The 19,303-nt window shown below is 38.3% G+C and overlaps 1 protein-coding gene and 1 pseudogene across 1 annotated transcript in view; one reads left to right on the top strand and one right to left on the bottom strand.

Annotated features, from left to right (window-relative positions):
* Positions 1–14,047, bottom strand: part of LOC122064454 (phospholipase SGR2-like) — an 83,027-nt gene extending 68,980 nt beyond the window's left edge. The window contains exons 1-2 of the mRNA XM_042628153.1: positions 13,747–14,047; positions 7,566–7,753 (exon numbers count right to left, since the gene is read on the bottom strand). Of these exons, the coding sequence (XP_042484087.1) occupies positions 7,566–7,753; positions 13,747–14,047 (489 nt within the window). The remainder of the gene's footprint in view (positions 1–7,565; positions 7,754–13,746) is intronic.
* Positions 14,048–14,481: 434 nt separating this feature from the next.
* LOC122064446 overlaps positions 14,482–19,303 on the top strand; it is a 7,298-nt pseudogene continuing 2,476 nt past the window's right edge.

Below are 19,303 nucleotides of genomic sequence, written 5' to 3'. Positions count from 1 at the left end.
GTTGTAAGTGGGAATAAGGATAGAACTGTCCAAAGGGGCATACTTGTCATTGTAATGTCTTAAAACCCTAATCCTACTATTATAAATAAGGGAGGGACTGGTGTCAATTGACATAAGTCATAATTCCGGTTTAGCCATGATTCTGCATCACACATTCATCAAGATATCCATTAAGGAATTCAGTTTGCACATCCATCGACCAGATCTCATAGTCATAGTGCAGCATCAACAACAAAATCCGAAAGGATTTAATAATCACTACAAGTGAAAAGGTCTCATCATAGTCAACCCCCTCTTCTTAGGTATAACCTTTTGCTACCAGTCTTTTTTTGAATCACTTACTTTTGCATCCACACCTCTCTTCATCTTATATATCCACTTACACCCTATGGACTTTATGCTTTGTGGTGGATCAACAAGAGTCCAAACACGATTGGAATATATAGAGTTCAATTCAGAGCACATGGCCTCTATCCATTTACCTGCATCTACATCCTTAAGAGTGATGTGTATTTGGGTTCCAAAATCCGGAATCGGATTGCTTATGGGCCCATTCAATTGTGCAAAAGCTCAAATCTAAGGTCTAGTGGCAATTTGTAATAAATCAGTATTTAGCAAGGGGTTGCTATGCATGTAAAGAAGATGGGACACCAAGGGAAATACTATTTATTGTTTGAGGACAATCTAGGAAGCAAATTAAAAGCAAAGTCGAAGAGGTAATAATAGGGTAAAGGAAGGGTGTTTGGAGAGTTAAGGTGAAACTCATTAAATCAAAAGAAAGAGGGGTTGTCTTCAACCTCACGATACTTGCAGGATACCAGCGGTAAAGGGAAGCTTGCGATGAAGATAAATCCTTCCAGTTTGATTGATTCAGCCCAAAACTTCAGACGAAGGACTCAAGGACCATGATTTTACACACTAATGATTCCAACCCTTAAACGAACCAGCCATCGACATTCAAAAGAGATTTAGGGTTCTGAAAATAACTCAGGCGAGTGGAAAGAACGAGCTCTGCAATCCAAGTTGGTTCTCTCTACAGGGAAGTAATTCAGCCCTTAAAATCAGCAAGTTAGGTCGCCCACCACTGTAGATTAGAATATCATAACTTGAGATCAATTTGGATAGGGATGACGGGAATCTATGGAACTCTTCTCAAACCAGTACTATCGCCAGTATAGTAAAAGGAAAAACAGAAGTGATAAAGAAGGAAGGGAAAGAAGAAGAAGAAGAAGAAGAAGAAGAGAAAGAAGAGATAAAGAGAGAGATACAAGGGGGCAAAAGAAGGTCACATGACCAAGGTTATGCCTAACCGGCAAACTCAAATTTCAATTTCAGTCTCTAGAAAAACATGTCCAATAACTTAGGTTACATGCCTTTATATAATAAACTGAAATTAAAACTTGCCTAATTAAAATCTAAAACTAAAATAAAAAAAAAGAGCAACCCAATGCACGAGGCTCCCGCTACTGCAGGGTCTGGGAGGGGCAAATGTACACAACCTTACCTCCTACTTCGCAGGAGAGGCTGTTTCCAAGGTTTTGAACATGTGAGCTGTGACCAACATGTTGCAATAGCACAACTTAACCATTGCGCCACAGGCTCACACACAGGCGCCACAGTGCAACTAAAATAGCAACTCCTAATTACTTCCTAAGTTCTAACTAATGAAATTAGAAACAATATAAAACTTAAATTAGTAACTCCCTACTTGTCTAACAACTAACCCAAAATAAAAGATTAAATACCTTCCCAAATAAAATAAATCCCAAGATAACCTACTAAACCTGAAAATCCAACCAGACTCGGTTCATCTCGATAGACATTGCCTAACGGGTCAACCCGGTTCAGCCTCAATTCTGCATCAAAGAGCCTCTGAAAATGTTACTAGATCTAACTCTGAAGAATTAGACACGATGTAGAACTCTTCTATTGTAATGCCCCAAATTTTGGAACCTTAGATTATATATCTTTTTATGTTATTTTCTAAACTTTGTTAAATATTTAAAGTTAGGCTTTATTTTATTGACTTAATGTGTTAGCCCAGTGGTTAGTACCTTAACTAATTAGAGGTCCTAGGTTCAAATCTTGTTAGTAGAGTAAATAAGAGAGTTTTATTTAATTGAATTCTTTTTCTTTTACTTTTCAGATTCTTTTCTTTTATTTTATTTTTAAGATTCTTTCTTTTAGTTTTTAAAACATTCTTTGTGGACCCCACCCCATTTAGACAAACCGTGAAGTTAGAAGAGTGAGAGTGAGAGAGAGAGAGAGAGGGAAAATAGAAGAAAACCGTGGGGAAGAGAGAAAGACGTGAGAGAGAAAATAGAAGATAACCGTGGGGAAGATAAAGAGACGTGAAGAGGGGGAAAGAGAGAGAGACGTGGGCTATAAAAGAAAGAAAGAAAGGGAAAGAAAGCAGAACCGTAAAGAAAAAAGAGAGAAGGAAAGAAGGCAGGACCGTGAGAAATAAAGGAAGAAAGGGAGAGGAAGGGGGATTTTGGTGCCTACTCTTATGTTTTTCGGGCCACTTCAGGTAATGACGTCCTTTTATCTTTAGTTTTAGTCGTGCTTCTACTATTTTTCTTTTGGGACCCAATAGGGGTCTTGCGGATGATGGTTTCTTCATATGTGATCCAATATTTAGGGTTTTGGGGACCCTAATAATACAATTTTGTTTAATTTGTTGGTATTGGTTCTTCTTTTGGGACTCATTAGGGGTCTTGCAGATGATGGTTTCTTCATATGTGACCCAATATTTAGGGTTTTTGGGAAACTAATTGTTCTTAGGGTTTAGATTTTGTTGTAGGGTTAGGGTTTTCTCGGGACCCATTAGGGTTTTTCTTGGGACTCAATATGGGACCCAAACCGTGACCCAAATCTAATATTCTTTACAAAGGTTTAGGATTCAATTCATAGGGACCATATATATTATTTTTTTTTGGGACCCAAATTAAATTAATCGGTTATTTTTTTTAGACCCAAAACGGGACCCATGTGATCAAATCCAATATTATTTTCTTGGGAACCAAATATTGGGACCTTGTGCTGGTTAGTTATGGCAAAGATTTTTGGGATTTCTGGGCTGCCTAAGAGGGGTAATCGATTCTAATTTGGGGCCTATCGAAGGTCCCTAACATTAATTCTTGGTTGGATCAATAAAAGTGTCTATTCTTGTCCAATTCTTGATCTTTGATTTTTCTTCAAATCTAGCTATACAGAGACCCATGTTTTGTTACCACTGGTTCCCCTACCATAGAGAGAGAATCGATGCACTCAGGGAGAAGATCTGATTCTCGATTTGCATGTTACTTATAAACCGATGAAATTAAGGAAAATTGGGAGACCTGAACTTGTATTTCCCTAATTGCTTAAAATACAACCATTAACTTTTGGGCAGACTTGAGGGGTTAGTAGAGCCGTCCTAGGGGAGGTTTCAATCTGAATATGGGGACCATCTATCCAACGGATTAGGAGTAATTTCAGATTTACTAAAATATGAAAGTTACACTTTGAGATTGTAGTTTTTCTAATTACTCCTAGATCACTCAACTGATCATTATCATCTTTGGAATAGTGATAATACGTGTTGAGGGGAATTGTTTCCTAGAGTTTGACCTATGTCTGGGAGGGTTAACTTTTGGATTGACTTTTTAGGTTGACTTTTGAGGAGAAAGTGAGGTATTTGAATTAGTTTTGAACTGGAAGATTAATGAGAGATGTAATTAATTGCAGGTTGTGTATGACTTGAGCATTCAGAGCTCGGAGGGTGGAAGTAGGAGACTTGCAGGCTGAGGTAAGTGGATTATAGTGGGGTTACACCATAGGTGTGTGATTTGATTGTATGATGAGATGTTTTGTATCCTTGTAATTTTGTACTTATTCTGAATTGTGTTTGTGCGTGACATGAGTTCATAGGTGTGATTGATAATTGATGAAGGTGATTATTAGTGTGATGTATATTGATGTGATTCTTATGTGAATATTTTACCTGTGTTTTTGTAAACAAAGTGATTTTATGAACAACGATTTTGTGAAAGTGTGAAAAGAGAGTGTGTGAGGGAAAATAGACTACTCCGTACCAGACCAGAGAGGGGTGTCTCATTGAGCTGCAGGACTTATACCCACTCTGCACAGTGGTGTATATTTAGTCACAGAGTGGTGACGACAGTGTGATTGTGTCATCGTGTGATTGTAGGGGTCGTGATTCCCTCTCGTATTATAGGCGGTGGTAGCTTATTCCCCTTAGTGCCGGCTGAAGCGTGATAAAAATGAATATTTTTTTATAATCGCATTTTAATTAAAAGTGTGGTTTTGAGAAATTAAAACTATTTGTTTTAACCATTGTTTTTATCTAATGGTTTGCCCTATGATGTGCTTTACTATTTTCCCTTACTGACCTGTTGAGCTTAACCCATTATTTGAACATCACAAATGATTGAGAGGAAGGTATGTGTGGAGCAGGAGTTCGAGGGCGACCTGAAGCTATTATCAGTTTATTTTATTTTGTTAGATAATTGTAGGAGGACGTGGATTTATGTAAACTCTGACAGAGTGTTTTTATTTAAATTAGAGAATGCACCTTAGATTGCCACAAGTAGGTAAGATTTGGAATATTTTATCTATGAGTAGTTGTTTTATTTTGTTAACATTTGAATATTATGAGTTCTCATATGCTTGTTTGTTTTGGTGAATGTTTTGGATCGTTTGATCATTGCCCGCGAGGGCTGTACCCTTACCTGTATCTGGGTTTGGGTCATGACATTTATATTTCATTCCTCTTTAGTGAAAAAGGTATGCATGAGGTCTAATTATCCTCCCAATACATCTAGGATTTTGAGGATGTTATGCAATTTTGGAGTCTAAGCCCTTTGGTCTATCAGTAAGTGGAACTTGGTCATCGGACAACTCTTTTATGACCACAGGATCAGATCGCCTAGCAACATAATCCTCTTTTAGTAATTTCACATACTTGCTACCAAATACTTTCTGTTAGACAAGGTTATAAAAATAATCCCCATCGTGCCTTTGAGATATCCCAAGAAATAGCATCTATTTGTTCAAGATTCTAACTTATCTGCCGTAGGCTAGCCTTTCGTCGATGCTATAACTCATAAGGTGTCTTCGATACAGCTTTAGTGAATCCCCAAAAGCTTAAAGGTAGCTCACAATAGCTTAACTTTGAATGATCCATATATAATAAGATTCTATTATGTCTCTCTGAGACACCTAACGTATAGCAGTTAACTTCTAAATCTCCCAAAGTTATAGTAGTTAACCACGATCCAGTCCCTCCACTCTACAATATGACATGACAGATCTCAAGGTATGACAATATAACTATCACCGCCCAGGTCTACTGAAATTCCATTGCAAAGAATCTGAACCATTGATGGGAACCAAAAACGTTTCCAAAACATTTTAGTAAATAAAATATTAAGATGTATAAATATTTTCATGCCTCTTGTAAACAATTTACAAAACGTGTCATCGGATTTGGATTTTCATCAAATCATATCCAAATAGTCTCCCATCGAACCCTATGAGTCCAACACACCAATATATAGTCACGGAGACACATCAATTGTCGGTAGACCAAAACCCCCATAATGCGTAGCTACAACAATAAAGACTTCTCGGGCCTGGGGACAAATAAAAAACTACTAAAAGGAATCTTGTACCCTAAACAACTGATAGTTGTCAAGGCGTCCAGGCGGCTTTGCCTAGACTGGCGCCTTGCTGGTGTTGCCTTGAATTTTGCCCCCCTCAACCGCCTAGGCATCATGACAACTATGTCAATAATCCACTCAAGATCCTAGTTATTAAATTCTCCAAATCATTCTCGAATAATTCAGCCGAACAGAATTTTATCGAATTTTATGAATTATTCTGTCCGAATCCGAATCAAATAAAAAATTCTTGAATTTTATAGAATTTTTTAAAATTCACGAATAATTCGGCCGAACCGAATTTTGTCCGAATAATAACTGAATTTTATCCCATGTAAAAAAAAAAAATTTACCTTTAATAAGTCAAAAAGACTTTAGAAAATAGTGTGATTATAATGCATTTATTATCCTAATGTTACTATTCTTCTTTTTTTAACAAAAACCAACAAAGCTTATCTTTCTTGAGGTAATCTCTCACACTTCTACCATACCAAAAGAAAAATCTCACCCCATTTTGGTTTGGCTAAGTCTTACAGTCGTTATTCTCTCTCTAGTCTTTAAGGTGAACATGCATGGCGGATGACGTGGGTTTAGCTGAATTTGTGCTCAGTCCCACCTCTCAATTTCTCTTTCTCTGATTCAATCATTTGAGTAATAGGAAATGAGTTTAGGAAAATAAAAAGAACTAAATATAATATTTTTAACTTTAAATTTTAAAATTTTAATTTTTATATCTTTTGTATGTTATGTACATATGATAATTGATAGATAATATGAAACAAGTATTGCAAATATTAAAAATAACATCCGAATTTTTTGTCCGCTTTTTATTTTTGTAAACGAATAATTCCTAAATCCGAATCAGAATCAGAACTCGAATTTTATTCTCCACTTTTTTTACCGATATTTTGACCGAACCATTGAATTAATGAAACGAATTAATCCGAATTTAATAACTATGCTCAAGATTCTCATTTTATCTTCTCAAAATCAACATTCTAGAGAGCACACAATGTGACAACCATATTAATAGAAGGCCAAATTTTGTCCTTAGTCATGAACAAATTTCAGGTAAAAACCTATAGACAACGACAACCTCTCAATGTCATGAAATCATAATCATAAATAAATATTTTATTAATGGATTTAATGGACACATTTCCAACAGAGTTAGATTATATCTGTTGCAGCCCGTAAAATAGATAGGTGGACAATATGTTCAAATGATTCTTTATTGGTGCATCAAAGCAGCAAATGCAATATCCTTTCAGCTATCAACTGCTTGCACCCTGTGGTGATGCAGCACAGCCTAGGATTATGGTTTTTCTAAGGAAGAACTACAAGGAAAGGTGGTGGGAGCACAGCAAGGTTGAATAGGTTTCATAGAAATAAATAATGAAACAATAAGAATAAAAGACTCTTATCGGACTATAAACAGTTCCATGAACAGTAGCTTTGAAGAAATAAAATAAAAAATAAAAAATAAAGAGCTGTGTTTTCATGCTTATTAAGACACGGTAGTTATGGTTGGCCGTTGGCTCTAAATGTTTAGCTGGGTAAATCTGATTGTTTATATAAATAATTTAATATATTATGAAACTTTTGGACACTTATTATTTATTAGTTATCTACTATTCAAATGTGATGTTATGATGGTGGTATTAGTGTTCAAAACTTCAAACTAAAACATATCTTATTCCTACGTCTCTAATATGTTCCATACTTCCTGAAAAAAGTTTTGCTTTTCTTCAATTGGGTATGCACCTTGCTTGTGCCTCAGGCCATTTAGAGGCCTTTGTGCCTCATATGAGCTTTTTGACTTTGAAAATACTGATAAAGACATAATTCACAAATAGTAAAGAATTTTGAATTTCCAAGAGAATTGAAAATATTTCTTTTCACCTGACAAGGAATAAAAAGAACTCTTTGAGTATCACGTTGGTACGAGGTTAAGTGCCGTTCAGCAAGTGTGGCCGTGATATGACGAAAATCACGAACATCATCAACCAAATTAGCCTTCTCCAACCTTTGCCCAATACCATGAACCATAAATACTAAATGCCGAACTGGAACCTGGAAACAAATTAAACATAAGAAAATGCCCAGTCATAAGAGATTTGCGTCAACACAACTAAATGTCACAATAGACTATACTAATAGACTCGCAGTCATTCTAAAGCATTTTCACAAAACATAAAACAGTAACAAAGAAATAAAAACGGCAGTGAATATTGTCTTGTAAATTGTATCCACTGATGCTTGAAGCACACATTTTGTTATACCATGTCAAATTGCATAAAAAAATATTGTCCCATAATCATTATCCTCTTAAACATCGAAAACATCCAAGGTCCACCTTAAGCATGGCACCATAAAATGTATCGGATGGACCTAAAGATGAGGTTCACATTTCTTGCAATGAAAAACAAACCTTTTCAAACGTCTCTTCAGTTGGAGGTAGGTGCAAGGGTCAATTCAAGAGAAGAGAGGAGAAGGTACGAGGTGAGAAGAGAAGAGAAGATGAGAGGAGGAAGAGATGTGCAACCGAAAGTGGGAGAAAAAATATTCCTCTCCCCTATTTGATTCACTAACATGATGTGAGAATTACATACACCTCCCTAGGGAGGTAAAAGGTAAAATTACAAATAAGACAACAAGATAGAAAACTAGTGCCCAAACTATCCTTATTACATAAACTCTAACATTCCCAACACTCCCCCTCAAGCTGGAGAATAAATGTCATACATTCCCAACTTGCATAGAAGGGCACGGAATTGATGAGGGATGAGCCACTTGGTGAAGATGTCAGCCAACTAATAGCCTATATTCGCAAAAGGAGTAGAAATATAGCCAGAGTTAATCTTTTTCTTGATAAAAGGTCGGTCCACCTCAATGCGCTTTGTCCTATCATGCACTCATGCTACATAGGGTTGTGTGCTATACTTATGGCACCCTTATTATCACAATTGAGTCTCATAGATTCCTCAGTATCAAATCCCAACTCTTGAACCAGCCATCTCAACCAAAGGAGTTCACATACTCCATGAGCCATAACCCTAAGATCTGCCTTTGCATTGGATTGAGCCACAACTAGTTTTTTGCTTCTCCACATAACCATATTACCACCCATAAATATGCAATACCCTGATGTAGACCATCTATTAAAAACTGAACCAGCCCAATCCGCATTAATGTAACACTCTATCCTCAAATTGTTGTGCCTGATATATGAGTCATTTCTTTCCTTGGAGTGGACACCATCTAAAGATATGATGTACAGCAACCAAGTACCCACTCTTGGGGCCATGCATAAATTGACTCACCACCATGGTTTTAAGTATATGTACGTATTGTACCATATCGGCTGATATGTATTTGTATCGAATACGTATTGACCCTTACCGATACGATACTACCAATATGATACATGGAATTTTTTAAATCCTTTTATATCAATATGTATCCTATGATAAGCACAGATACACCACCGATACACACTGATATGCACCAATATATACCGATACTCTATGGAAATTAAAAATTGAGCTGAAATGTACGTTTCGGTATGTATCGACTGATACATATCGATACGGTGCACTACGGTCATATAATGGCCAAGATGGATCATTTCCAGGGAAAAAAAAAAACACAATTTTTTAGGGGTTTTTGTTCCAAATCTGCTGCCAAGCATTTTTTCTCTCAAACTAAAGTGGAAATCAAGGTTGTAAACAAGGATTTTACATTTATGGAACAACTATAAACCTTGGATTCTTAGTTTGATACTCTCAATTTGGTGTTTATGCATAATACATGTTTTATATAGTTTTTTTTAACTATTTTTTATGCAAAAGTGCATAAAAAAGTGTGTCCTATCCATTTATGTGTGTATCTTTAACGTATCTTAGCGTATCTCCAATACGATACGATACCCTCCGATATGTATCTTAATTTTAGCCGATTCATACGACGACCGATACCGATACTTTAATCCTTGCTCACCACCCCAACTGCATAAGTGATATCTAAGCGAGTCAAAGAGAGATAAACCAACTTCCCTACTAGCCTTCGATATTTCTCTACATCAAGAAGAGAAGGGAAATATCATTTGTTGACATAGGGAAATATCATATGACCTCTCCCATACTTAGTTCACTTGATTCGTGCATGGAAGATGATTCTCTTACTAGGCCGCCTTCTGATCCTTCGAACCTCTAGTCTACTTCTGCTCCTTTGTTGCAAGCTACCTCTTCCAGCTCTCTCATCCCTCAAACCCTTCCTGTTACATCTATCCCTTCCTCTTCTGTTTCTCCTTCTCGGGATATCCCTATATATCCTCTAATCCTAACCTTCCTCTTTTATCCCTCCCTTCTTCAATATCTTCTTTATTAAAAACCAACACCTCTTTTATCCTCGGCTCTCCTATCCCTCCAATCCCTCTACCTATTCTTCATCTGGTTCACTCCTCCCTTAGCCACATTATGTGCCCTGACCATCCTTCGACTAAGCTTCCTAACCACTTGACTCAACCACTATCCTTCATATCACCTCCTCTCGGGTTTCTCCCTCATCTGAACTGCTCCTCCATGTGACCCTCGAGCCTCACCCGAACAACCTACCATCTTCACCCAACTTTTCTCCAAGTTTGAACGTGCAAAACACCGCCGCAGCCACTATTCTTCCTTCCCCCTCCCCCTTCCCTTCCCTCATGGCTTACCGGCGTCGTCATCGCAGCACCCCTTGTGCCTCCCGCACTATTCTGCCATACTCAATCTTTCTGGGGTCCCCCCCCCCATCCCTCCTAATGACCTCCATCTATATTTGGAATGTTCCTGATCTTAACTTTTTGGCCAAGCAGGCTGAAGTGCACTCTCGCATCAGATCCCTTCGCCTTGACCTCTACTGCCTTCTTGAAACCAAAACCCCTGAAGTTAATGCTACCCATACTGCCCAAAACATTGTCCACTCCTAGTCCCTAATTTCCAACTACCTTCACAGCCCCTCAGGACGCATATGGATTTTATGGAATCCTTCCAAGCTCCAGGTTGCTGCCTCTTTTTTTTTTTTCCCCCAATGTATCCATCTCTTGGTGTCTGGTATCAACAACACTTTCAGCTTAGCCTTCTCTGTTATCGACGGAAATAACCGAGTTGTTGACAGAATAGCCCTCTGGAATGATCTTCGTAGTCTTGGCCCCTGGTCGGCTCTTTCCCTTGGGGCTTGGGGGTAGACTTCAATGTGCTAAGATTTGCTAATGCGAAACAAGGTGGCTCCCTCGTTGATTCCACTTCAGTCCAAGCTTTCAACAACTATCTTGGAGACATCAACAAGAACGATCTCAGATGTTCAGGAAACTCACCAGCACATAATAGAAGAAATGGTGATCACAGAATTGGTTACAAGCTAGAGAGAGTTATTGTCAATGAAGAATGGTTATCCTCCTTTCCATCCTCCCATACCTCGTTTGACATCCTTGGTATCTCCGACCATAGTCTTATCTCCCTTTTTATCCAACCTTACAACTTCTTTGGTCCAAAACCCTTCAAATTCTTTAACATGTGGTCTCTTCACCAAGACTTCCTCACCCTGGTCAGATCTGCTTGGGATATCCCAGTCCAAGCATTTATCCCCCCCCCCTTTTTCTTGCCCTCTCCAGGAGGCTTCAAAATGTCAAAAGTGCTCACAAGGATTGGAACCAATCTTCCTTTGGCAACATCTCTTCTCGTTCTCTAAATGTAGGGTCACTTGTCATCCATTCAATCCAGGCTACATGATGACATTCTAAACTGAATCCTTGCCTCCCAGAAAAAGGACACTTCCTATGAGCTCTCCTCCCTCATTGCTCAAGAAGAAAGTTTTCTTGAGCAAAAGGCTCGCATTAAATGGTTAGAGCTTGGAGACTCCAACATTTCGTTCTTGCACCAATCCCTCAAAGCCAGGACCAATATCAACTCCATTCCATTCCTGATTGATAGAGATTGCTCGTTCCTTCTCTCTCCAATTAACATCAAAGCTAAAGCCTCTAGCTATTTCAATGAGCTCTTTAATCCCATCCCTCCCGCTATCTCTCCTATCCCCCTCGGCCTTATCAATAAATTCATCCCCTCCCATCTCCACCCTTCTCTATTTGCCATCCCATCTGATGAGGAAATCAATATTGTTGTCCCATCCATCCAAAAATTTTATATTCATCCAAAAAATATATATATATCATAGTTATTAAGCCGTCGCCTTAGTAGCACCCGAGCACTAATGCGTTTTACGGGGGTTAAGGCGTTTGTCGCCTTATTGGTAATGCAGTGTTTTATTTATTTTTTAATTATTTTATTTTATATTCCATTTCTATGTTTTCTATTGGCTTGTGTACAAAAGACTTGTAAATTGCGTCACACCGAATCACATAAAAGGATATAATAATTGAAAGGAACCCTCATAGTATCACACACCTTGGCTTAAGGTTGAAAATGAAACGCTTGGCAGTGGCGATTATCTCAATCGATTCTGGCTCCGACAACATTTTTTCGGCTACCATGGCTAGGCTGGCTTCTACTAGTGGTGGCTAGAGGCTTTGGCTGCTATTGCCACTGCTGCTTCTGTTGCAAGTCTATGATTCAAGTAAATTGCACATTTGTTGATATAAGTTGTAGTTTTGTGATTACATGACTATGTACTCCTCGTCTCAAAAGCAAGCACTTTGACAAGCCAAATCCAATGGCTCTTCTAGTTGATTAGGAACTAATAGCCACTCTGCTTTGCAGTTTTGCTTCCAAGTTGATTCTTCTATATTCTTTGTTCTTTCTTCTAATTGCATGATATGTGAAAATGTTTGAATTCTTCTACATATTGATTGAGATTGCTATTGCTATAATAATCTGTTAGTGTATATTGATTAAAATTGCTATTATTGTAATGGTATGAATCTTGCATTGGTATGAATCTCTAATCTTATTTAACTTATAAGTATAATTAAATAATTTTTAAGTATACTATTTGTGCCAAATAAAATGGTTATATTAAAAAACAACACTAGAACGCTTTATCCGATAAGGCGACGCCTTATGCCTGCCCTATCGCCAAAGCGCTCCAAAAGACCCTCAAACGCCTCGGTCGCCTCACCACCTTAATAACTATGATATATTTATACTGTTTTCCTATCCCACAAATCCAACAAAGCTCATAGGCCTGATGGATTCAGTATGGGTTTCTTCTCCTCTTGTTGGGACATCATAAAAAATGATCTCATTTGTGCCATCAGAAGTTTCTTTTTTACCCCTCTTAAATCAAAGGGAATCAATCACACCTTCCATTGGCTCATCCTTAAAAAAGAAGAGGCTTCCTCCATGCCTGACTTTAGACCCACTTCCCTCTATAATCTTCTCTATGAATTCATTTTGATCATAGCCAATAGAATTAGACTTGTTATTAACTCTCTTTCCAGTGCCAATTAATCTGCCTTCATAGCAGGTAGAAGCATTATTGACAACATCCTTCTTTGTCATGAGATTGTTAGAGGTTTTGATGAAAAATCCCATTCCCCTACTACCCTCGTTAAAATTGATATTCACAAATCCTTAGACACTATCAATTGAGACTTCATTTCCCAGGTCCATGATAGGATTCTCCCTTAGCTCTCTTCCTGTCAAATACCTTGGCCTTCCCTTTATCTCTTGTAGGCTCTCTGTGCACCACTACTCCCCCATGCTTGATATCATTCACAAAAGGCTCCAACTCTGGAAGGGTAAGATCCTCTCCTATGTGAGTCACCTTGAGTTCTCATCAGATCTGTTCTCCATTCAAGTTACATCCATTGGTCTGGTGTCTTTAGGCTTACCCAATCCATTATCAAGATTGTTGAATCCCTAATGTGCACCTTCCTATGGAAAGGTGTTAGACTCAAATTTCTCCAACCTATTTGTTGGTCCTCTGTTTGCCTCCCTAAATCTGGAGGGTTGGGGTTGAGGAAAATCTATGAGGTTATTTCCACTGGTATCCTTAACATTATTTGGAAACTTGTTTCCAAGCATAACTCAATTTGGGTTTCCTGGGTTTGCTCCTCCCTCCTCAAGAGTGACTCTCTTTGGACTACCTCTCCCTCTTCTGATGCCTTCTGGGTACCGCGCAAAATCCTTGAAGTCCGGCCGCTTGCTACCTCGGCCATCCTCTCCTCCATTGGGGATGGTTCCTTCAACCTCCTCTGATTGGATAACTGGCAACCCTCTAGAGTCCTTTTCTCCTTGATTGGTACTAGAGCAGTTTACTCCTCTGGTCTTCCCAAAGATTCCACCGTGGCCTCTATCATTTCTAATAGCTCCTAGTCCCCTCCTCCCTCCCCTCCTGCCTTTCATATCATTTGGTCCTCTCTTCCTCCCTTGCCTCGTGGGCATCATGGTCGTCCAAATAAAGTAATCTGGTCACCCTCCTCTTCTTGCTCCTTAAATTCCTTCTCTACTTGGGACCTAGTTCATTCCCGTAAGCCCCTTTCTCTTTGATCTAAAATTTTCTGGTTTAAAGGCCACAGTTTCACTGCTTAGAGAGCTCTCCAACTGCCTCTGTACACAAGGCATCCTCATCCACCGCCATATCCATGTCTCTTCCGCATGTTGCCTCTGTTGTAATGGTTTACAAGACTCTGACCGTCTCTTTTTCAGCTGCCCCTTCTCTTACTCCATTTGGAGAAAAGTTCTTAGCCCTTGCTGGCCTGTTAGGAGGCACATCCTCCCCCTTCAGAGAGAGTGGGTTTGGAAAGATATGACTTTCCTTAGAAACTCATCATATGACTATAGGTAAGCTTGTGTTCTATGCAACCATAAACCACATCTGGATGGAGTGGAATCTTCATAGATTGACTTCCAACTCTGGTTATTTTGACATGATTTGGAAGCCATCTTATTTGACGTCAGCTCCAAGCTTCATGCTCTCCGTCGCCGGCCTATTAGGGACTCCCCAAGGAACAAGCTTATTGTTGTGTCCTGGAGGTATGCCCTCTACTACCATCCTTTCCCTTGACAACCCCCCCTGATGTATCATTTTGCTCTCTAGTCCTGTTTTTTTACTTCTAGCATCCGTTTAGCTAGCATGCTGGCTTTTGGGCTTCTCTAGCTCCTTTTTTTATTTTCCCTTCGGGGCTGTGTATTCCTTCCCCCCCCCCTTTTTCCTCTTGGTAATGAATTTTTTATTCAGCAAAAATAAAAAAAAAAAAACCCAAAACAAAACAAGAGAAGGGCCACAATCTTCTCCAAGCTTGTGATTCTGCTCAACAAAAGAATTTGCTGGTTTGCAACCCAACATCCTTGTTGCTTTCAACAAGTCCAGAACAAACTTCCTTCAACACATATTTATTCCCTTCATAGATCTTGATACTTCAAGTGATGTAGAATCGAGGCTGAACCGAGTTGACCCTTTCGGCAATCTTGACCAAGACGAACCGGATTCGGTTGGATTTTTGAGTTTAGTAGAATCTTTTAGGACTTATTTTATTTGGGAAAGATTCAGTTATTTTATTTTGGAGGATATTTTTGCAATCTTTTATTTTGGTAGTTCTTATCCAAGTAGGGAGTTACTGATTCGAATTTTGTTTAGTTTCGAATTTTATTAGTCTAACTTTCAGGAGATTTTACTTCTATTTCAGTTTAGTTCTTAATTAGGAAGTTCTAATTTCAGTTTGGTATAAAAAGGCATGTAACCTAACTTGTGAGGGATGTTTTGAAGAATGAATTGAATGAATGGTTATTGTGCTGGGTAGGTACCATAGCAATGGTCGTGTGACCTTTTCTCCCCCCCCTTCGTTGTCTTCTTTTCTGTTTCTTCTCTGCTCCAGCAAACCTAGCAGTCCAGCAAGAGAGGTATCGATCTCCCTTGACTCTTCTTCTTTCCATTTTAGATTCTAGGAACTAAGCCAATACCCTAGGGCAACCCCGGTTGCCAAATCCGAGACCCAATAGATCCGTAAACTGGAGTTTCTAACCTGAGTTTCAGTTCTGAAACTAAGTCCACCACCAGATCTGGTTCAGGTCCTCCAACCTTTCTAGTTGCAGGGTATTCTAAGGGAACCTTAGTGCTCTTGGAAGGGCAGGTTGTGGCGGCTCTAGGCCTCGAACATCAGCCCCTACCGATGGGTAATGAAGGAGCCTTCGCCTTTTCGTTTCTTTATTCCAACGCCTCCTGTTTGGCTGTCTAGAGGTTGAAGACAACCCCTAGTATCAGAATCGTAGGCTTCCTCCTTCAAAAAAGGTGTTTTTCCTTTGTCTGTTATTCTTTTGTCCTTTGTGTTTCCAAAATACCCTTATTTTTCCCCCTTTTTACCTCCAACCTTTGCCTTAATTTTCCTTCCTAATTTACCCCTTCACAATAATTCATAATTCCCTCCATATCTTATCATTTACTTGAACCTCCATTTACCCTTTAAGATTCCTTTTATTTAAAAGTCTGCCACTCTATTACAAGAGTCTTAATATTTACAATTCTACCATTCTATTCTTGGGTTGTGCCATTGATTAATTAAGTGGGCCCTAAGCGATCTAATTTCAGTCCTTGGAATTCGGATCCGCAACAAGTGGGTCCTAAATCTTTAATCTAAAACTGTTAGGCCAAGTAGGTCTTCAGTCTTGCTATCTCAGCTCTGTCATCTCCCACCACCATAGTGTCATCCACATAGACAATAAGGGTTGTGATGGTACCATTACTTCACCGAGTAAATAAGGTGTGATCGGCTCGACTCTGGGAATACCCTTTTTTTAAAATAGCCTGTCCAAAGCTCTCAAACTAGTCCTTCGAGCATTGTTTGAGACCATACAGAGTTTTTTTAAGGTGGCACACCTTCCCTTTAGCTGTAGGGATCTTGACGCCAGGAAGAGTTTGCATGTACACTTCTAAATCACCATAGAGGAAAGTATTCTTCACATTCAACTAATATAATGGCCAATCCTTATTAGCTACCAATGATATGAGAACTCTTATCTCCATATGGTCTTTATTGGCCTAGAAAAATCCTACGATAGAGCCCCTAGAGAGTTAACCTGGCATGTACTAGAAAAGAGAAGGGTTTCGACTAAGTATGTGGAATTGTGGATATAATTAAAGATATGTATGAGGGTGTGGGAGGGCAGGGTAGTGATTTTCCAATTACAATTGGGTTACATCAAGGATCAGCTTTAAGGCATATTTCTTTGAGTTTATCATGGATGATTTAACCAGAAACATCCAATATGAGATTCCATGGTGTACGCTTTTTGCTGATTATATTGTTTTGGGAGGATGAGATAAAAGCAGGATTAACACTAAATTGGAGTTATAGATATCAACCTAGGAATCCAGAGGTTTTAAGATGAGTAGAACAAAGACCAAGTATATGATGTGTAACTTTTGTTACTAAGAAGGATAACAAAATAGTGAAGATTGAGGGGGAGAGAGATACCACAAAGTGACTATTTTAGATATTTTGGATCAACCACAAATAAAGAAGGTGATATAGAGAATGGTGTTTCACAGAGAATTAAAGTAGGATGGATGGAGTGGAGAGGTGTGTCCGAAGGATTGTGTGATCGACATATCCCTTTAAACCTCAATGGAAAATCCTATAAAACAGTCGTTCGACCGGCTATAATGTATGGGGCGGAATGTCGGACTGTTAAAAAAGCAACATATAGGTAAGATAATTGTAGCAGAACTAAGGATGTTGAGAAGAATATGCGGCAAAACTATGAAGGAAAAAGGAATGACCAAATTATAGCTGATTTGGGAGTTACCCCGATACGTGATAAGCTCCGAGAAAGTCGTCTAAGGTGGCATGGCCATGTTCAACAAAGGCCTTGGGGGCTGGGGCACCAATAAGGAGGAGCGATCTTTGAAAAAACTAAAGAGCTAGAGGCAGGCCTAAAATGACCATAGGCGAAGTAGTGAGGAAAGACACGCATAGCTTAGGTCTTATGTCAAGTATGACGTCGAATAGATCTGTTTGGAAGGGCAAGGATCCATGTAACCTACCATATTAAGTGGGATTTTACTGAGTTGTTGTATTGTTGTGTTCCTTCTTTTTTACGATTATTATTACTATTTCTTTTTGTCTTTGCACGGATCCATTTAGCCGACACCATAGGCTGGGTTGTTATTGTCGTTGTATCTCTGTTCAAATTAGCTATCCCAATTATAGTTCTGTCTTTCTGATCCCATTTCTGGTATTCCTATACTGCTTATACTATTGCATGCCTGATTGCTGAACAGTTTCTAATTTATCCTGTTAAGCTCATGCGTATCATTTGTGCGCTTGGTCTATTCCTGCGACGCCTGAAACCTAATTAGATAATCCCAAGTTTCAAAATCATATACTATTTTACTTGGGCCTGTCAGTAACCTGATTACCTAGATCCTGATTTCGGGAATGAGAGTTTAAGCCTAAGGACTGCATTACCAACTCCACAAACCATACTTCAATAAAAAGAAAAAAAAAATCAGGAAACAAGTAATAGCATCTTTGAAATTGAAAATAAGACCAGGCAATGAAACAGGCGTCTTGCATTCCCACTAAAACATGACCAAGAAAGAAACCAGTATTGCATTAATAATTTTCTGTGACACATTCACTCAAAGGATTTGAGTGACTTTATCTTGTAATTTAACTATTCCTTAGTCATTAACATAGTTGTCAAGGCGTCGCCTAGGCAACGACTAGGCGTCCAGGCGGTTTGACTGGGGCCTAGGCGACAGTCGCCTTATCGCATTACATGCCGCCTTGTGTTTTGACACTTATTTATGCCAAATATCATTTAAGTAAATGCTTTTTATATTTGTTATTTAAGTAAATGCTTTTTATATTTGTTATTTCATTTATTTAAGATATTATTCATAAATAAGCAAATACTCCCTATTTGAATCCAATAAAAATAGTTTAAAAATCAAATTCCAAAAGGATAAAAAGTCAACCCCCCAATCCAAGAAGAAAAACTGGATTTTGATTATAGGGGTGATTTTCAACTTTTAAATGCTGGAGTTTTTCTCAATTATGAAAACTTTATAAATTCTATCATGTTAAAACATTGCTAAAAACCAAAAGTCCGGTAAAATAATTTTTTGTTTTGATATCCATAAAATTATTTTCATTCAGGCGATTTTAGTAGCATTCGCGCACTTAAAAATAAGTTTGACCGAAGCATAACTTTGTCATTACAACTCAGATTTAAGTAATCTTAGACTTGTTGGAAAGCTGGTTTTATATTATAACTGATACAAAAAGTCTCATGTAAAAATAATATCATTTGACCAGTCAAACTTATTATAGAACCAGAGCATTTCTCACAATTTTTATTTTTTTTAACTTAATATGACTTAATGTTAATTTTTTATGATTTAATATGGCTAAATGTTGATTTTTAATGACTTGATGTTGCTTAATCTTGATTTTTTATGATACAAGGTATATATAGCTTACTAAATAATGTTAGAAAATAGGAAAAATAAAAAATAACAATTGGTTGCCTTGTTCGCCTCAAGGCGTGCACCTTCTCGCCTAAGCGCTTAGGCAACCCTCCACTGCCTTGGTTCGCCTTGTCGCCTTGCCAACTATGGTCATTAATGCATTCTTCATGTATTCTATGAATTTTGATAGTTGCACCTAAAATGGATTTCAATTTAAGAAACCCACATAACAT

This window comes from Macadamia integrifolia, chromosome 2 (assembly GCF_013358625.1).
Source record: "Macadamia integrifolia cultivar HAES 741 chromosome 2, SCU_Mint_v3, whole genome shotgun sequence".
NCBI classification, from domain to species: domain Eukaryota; kingdom Viridiplantae; phylum Streptophyta; class Magnoliopsida; order Proteales; family Proteaceae; genus Macadamia; species Macadamia integrifolia.
Note: the sequence above shows the minus strand (reverse complement) of the source record. Positions and strands in the feature narration are given on the sequence as shown.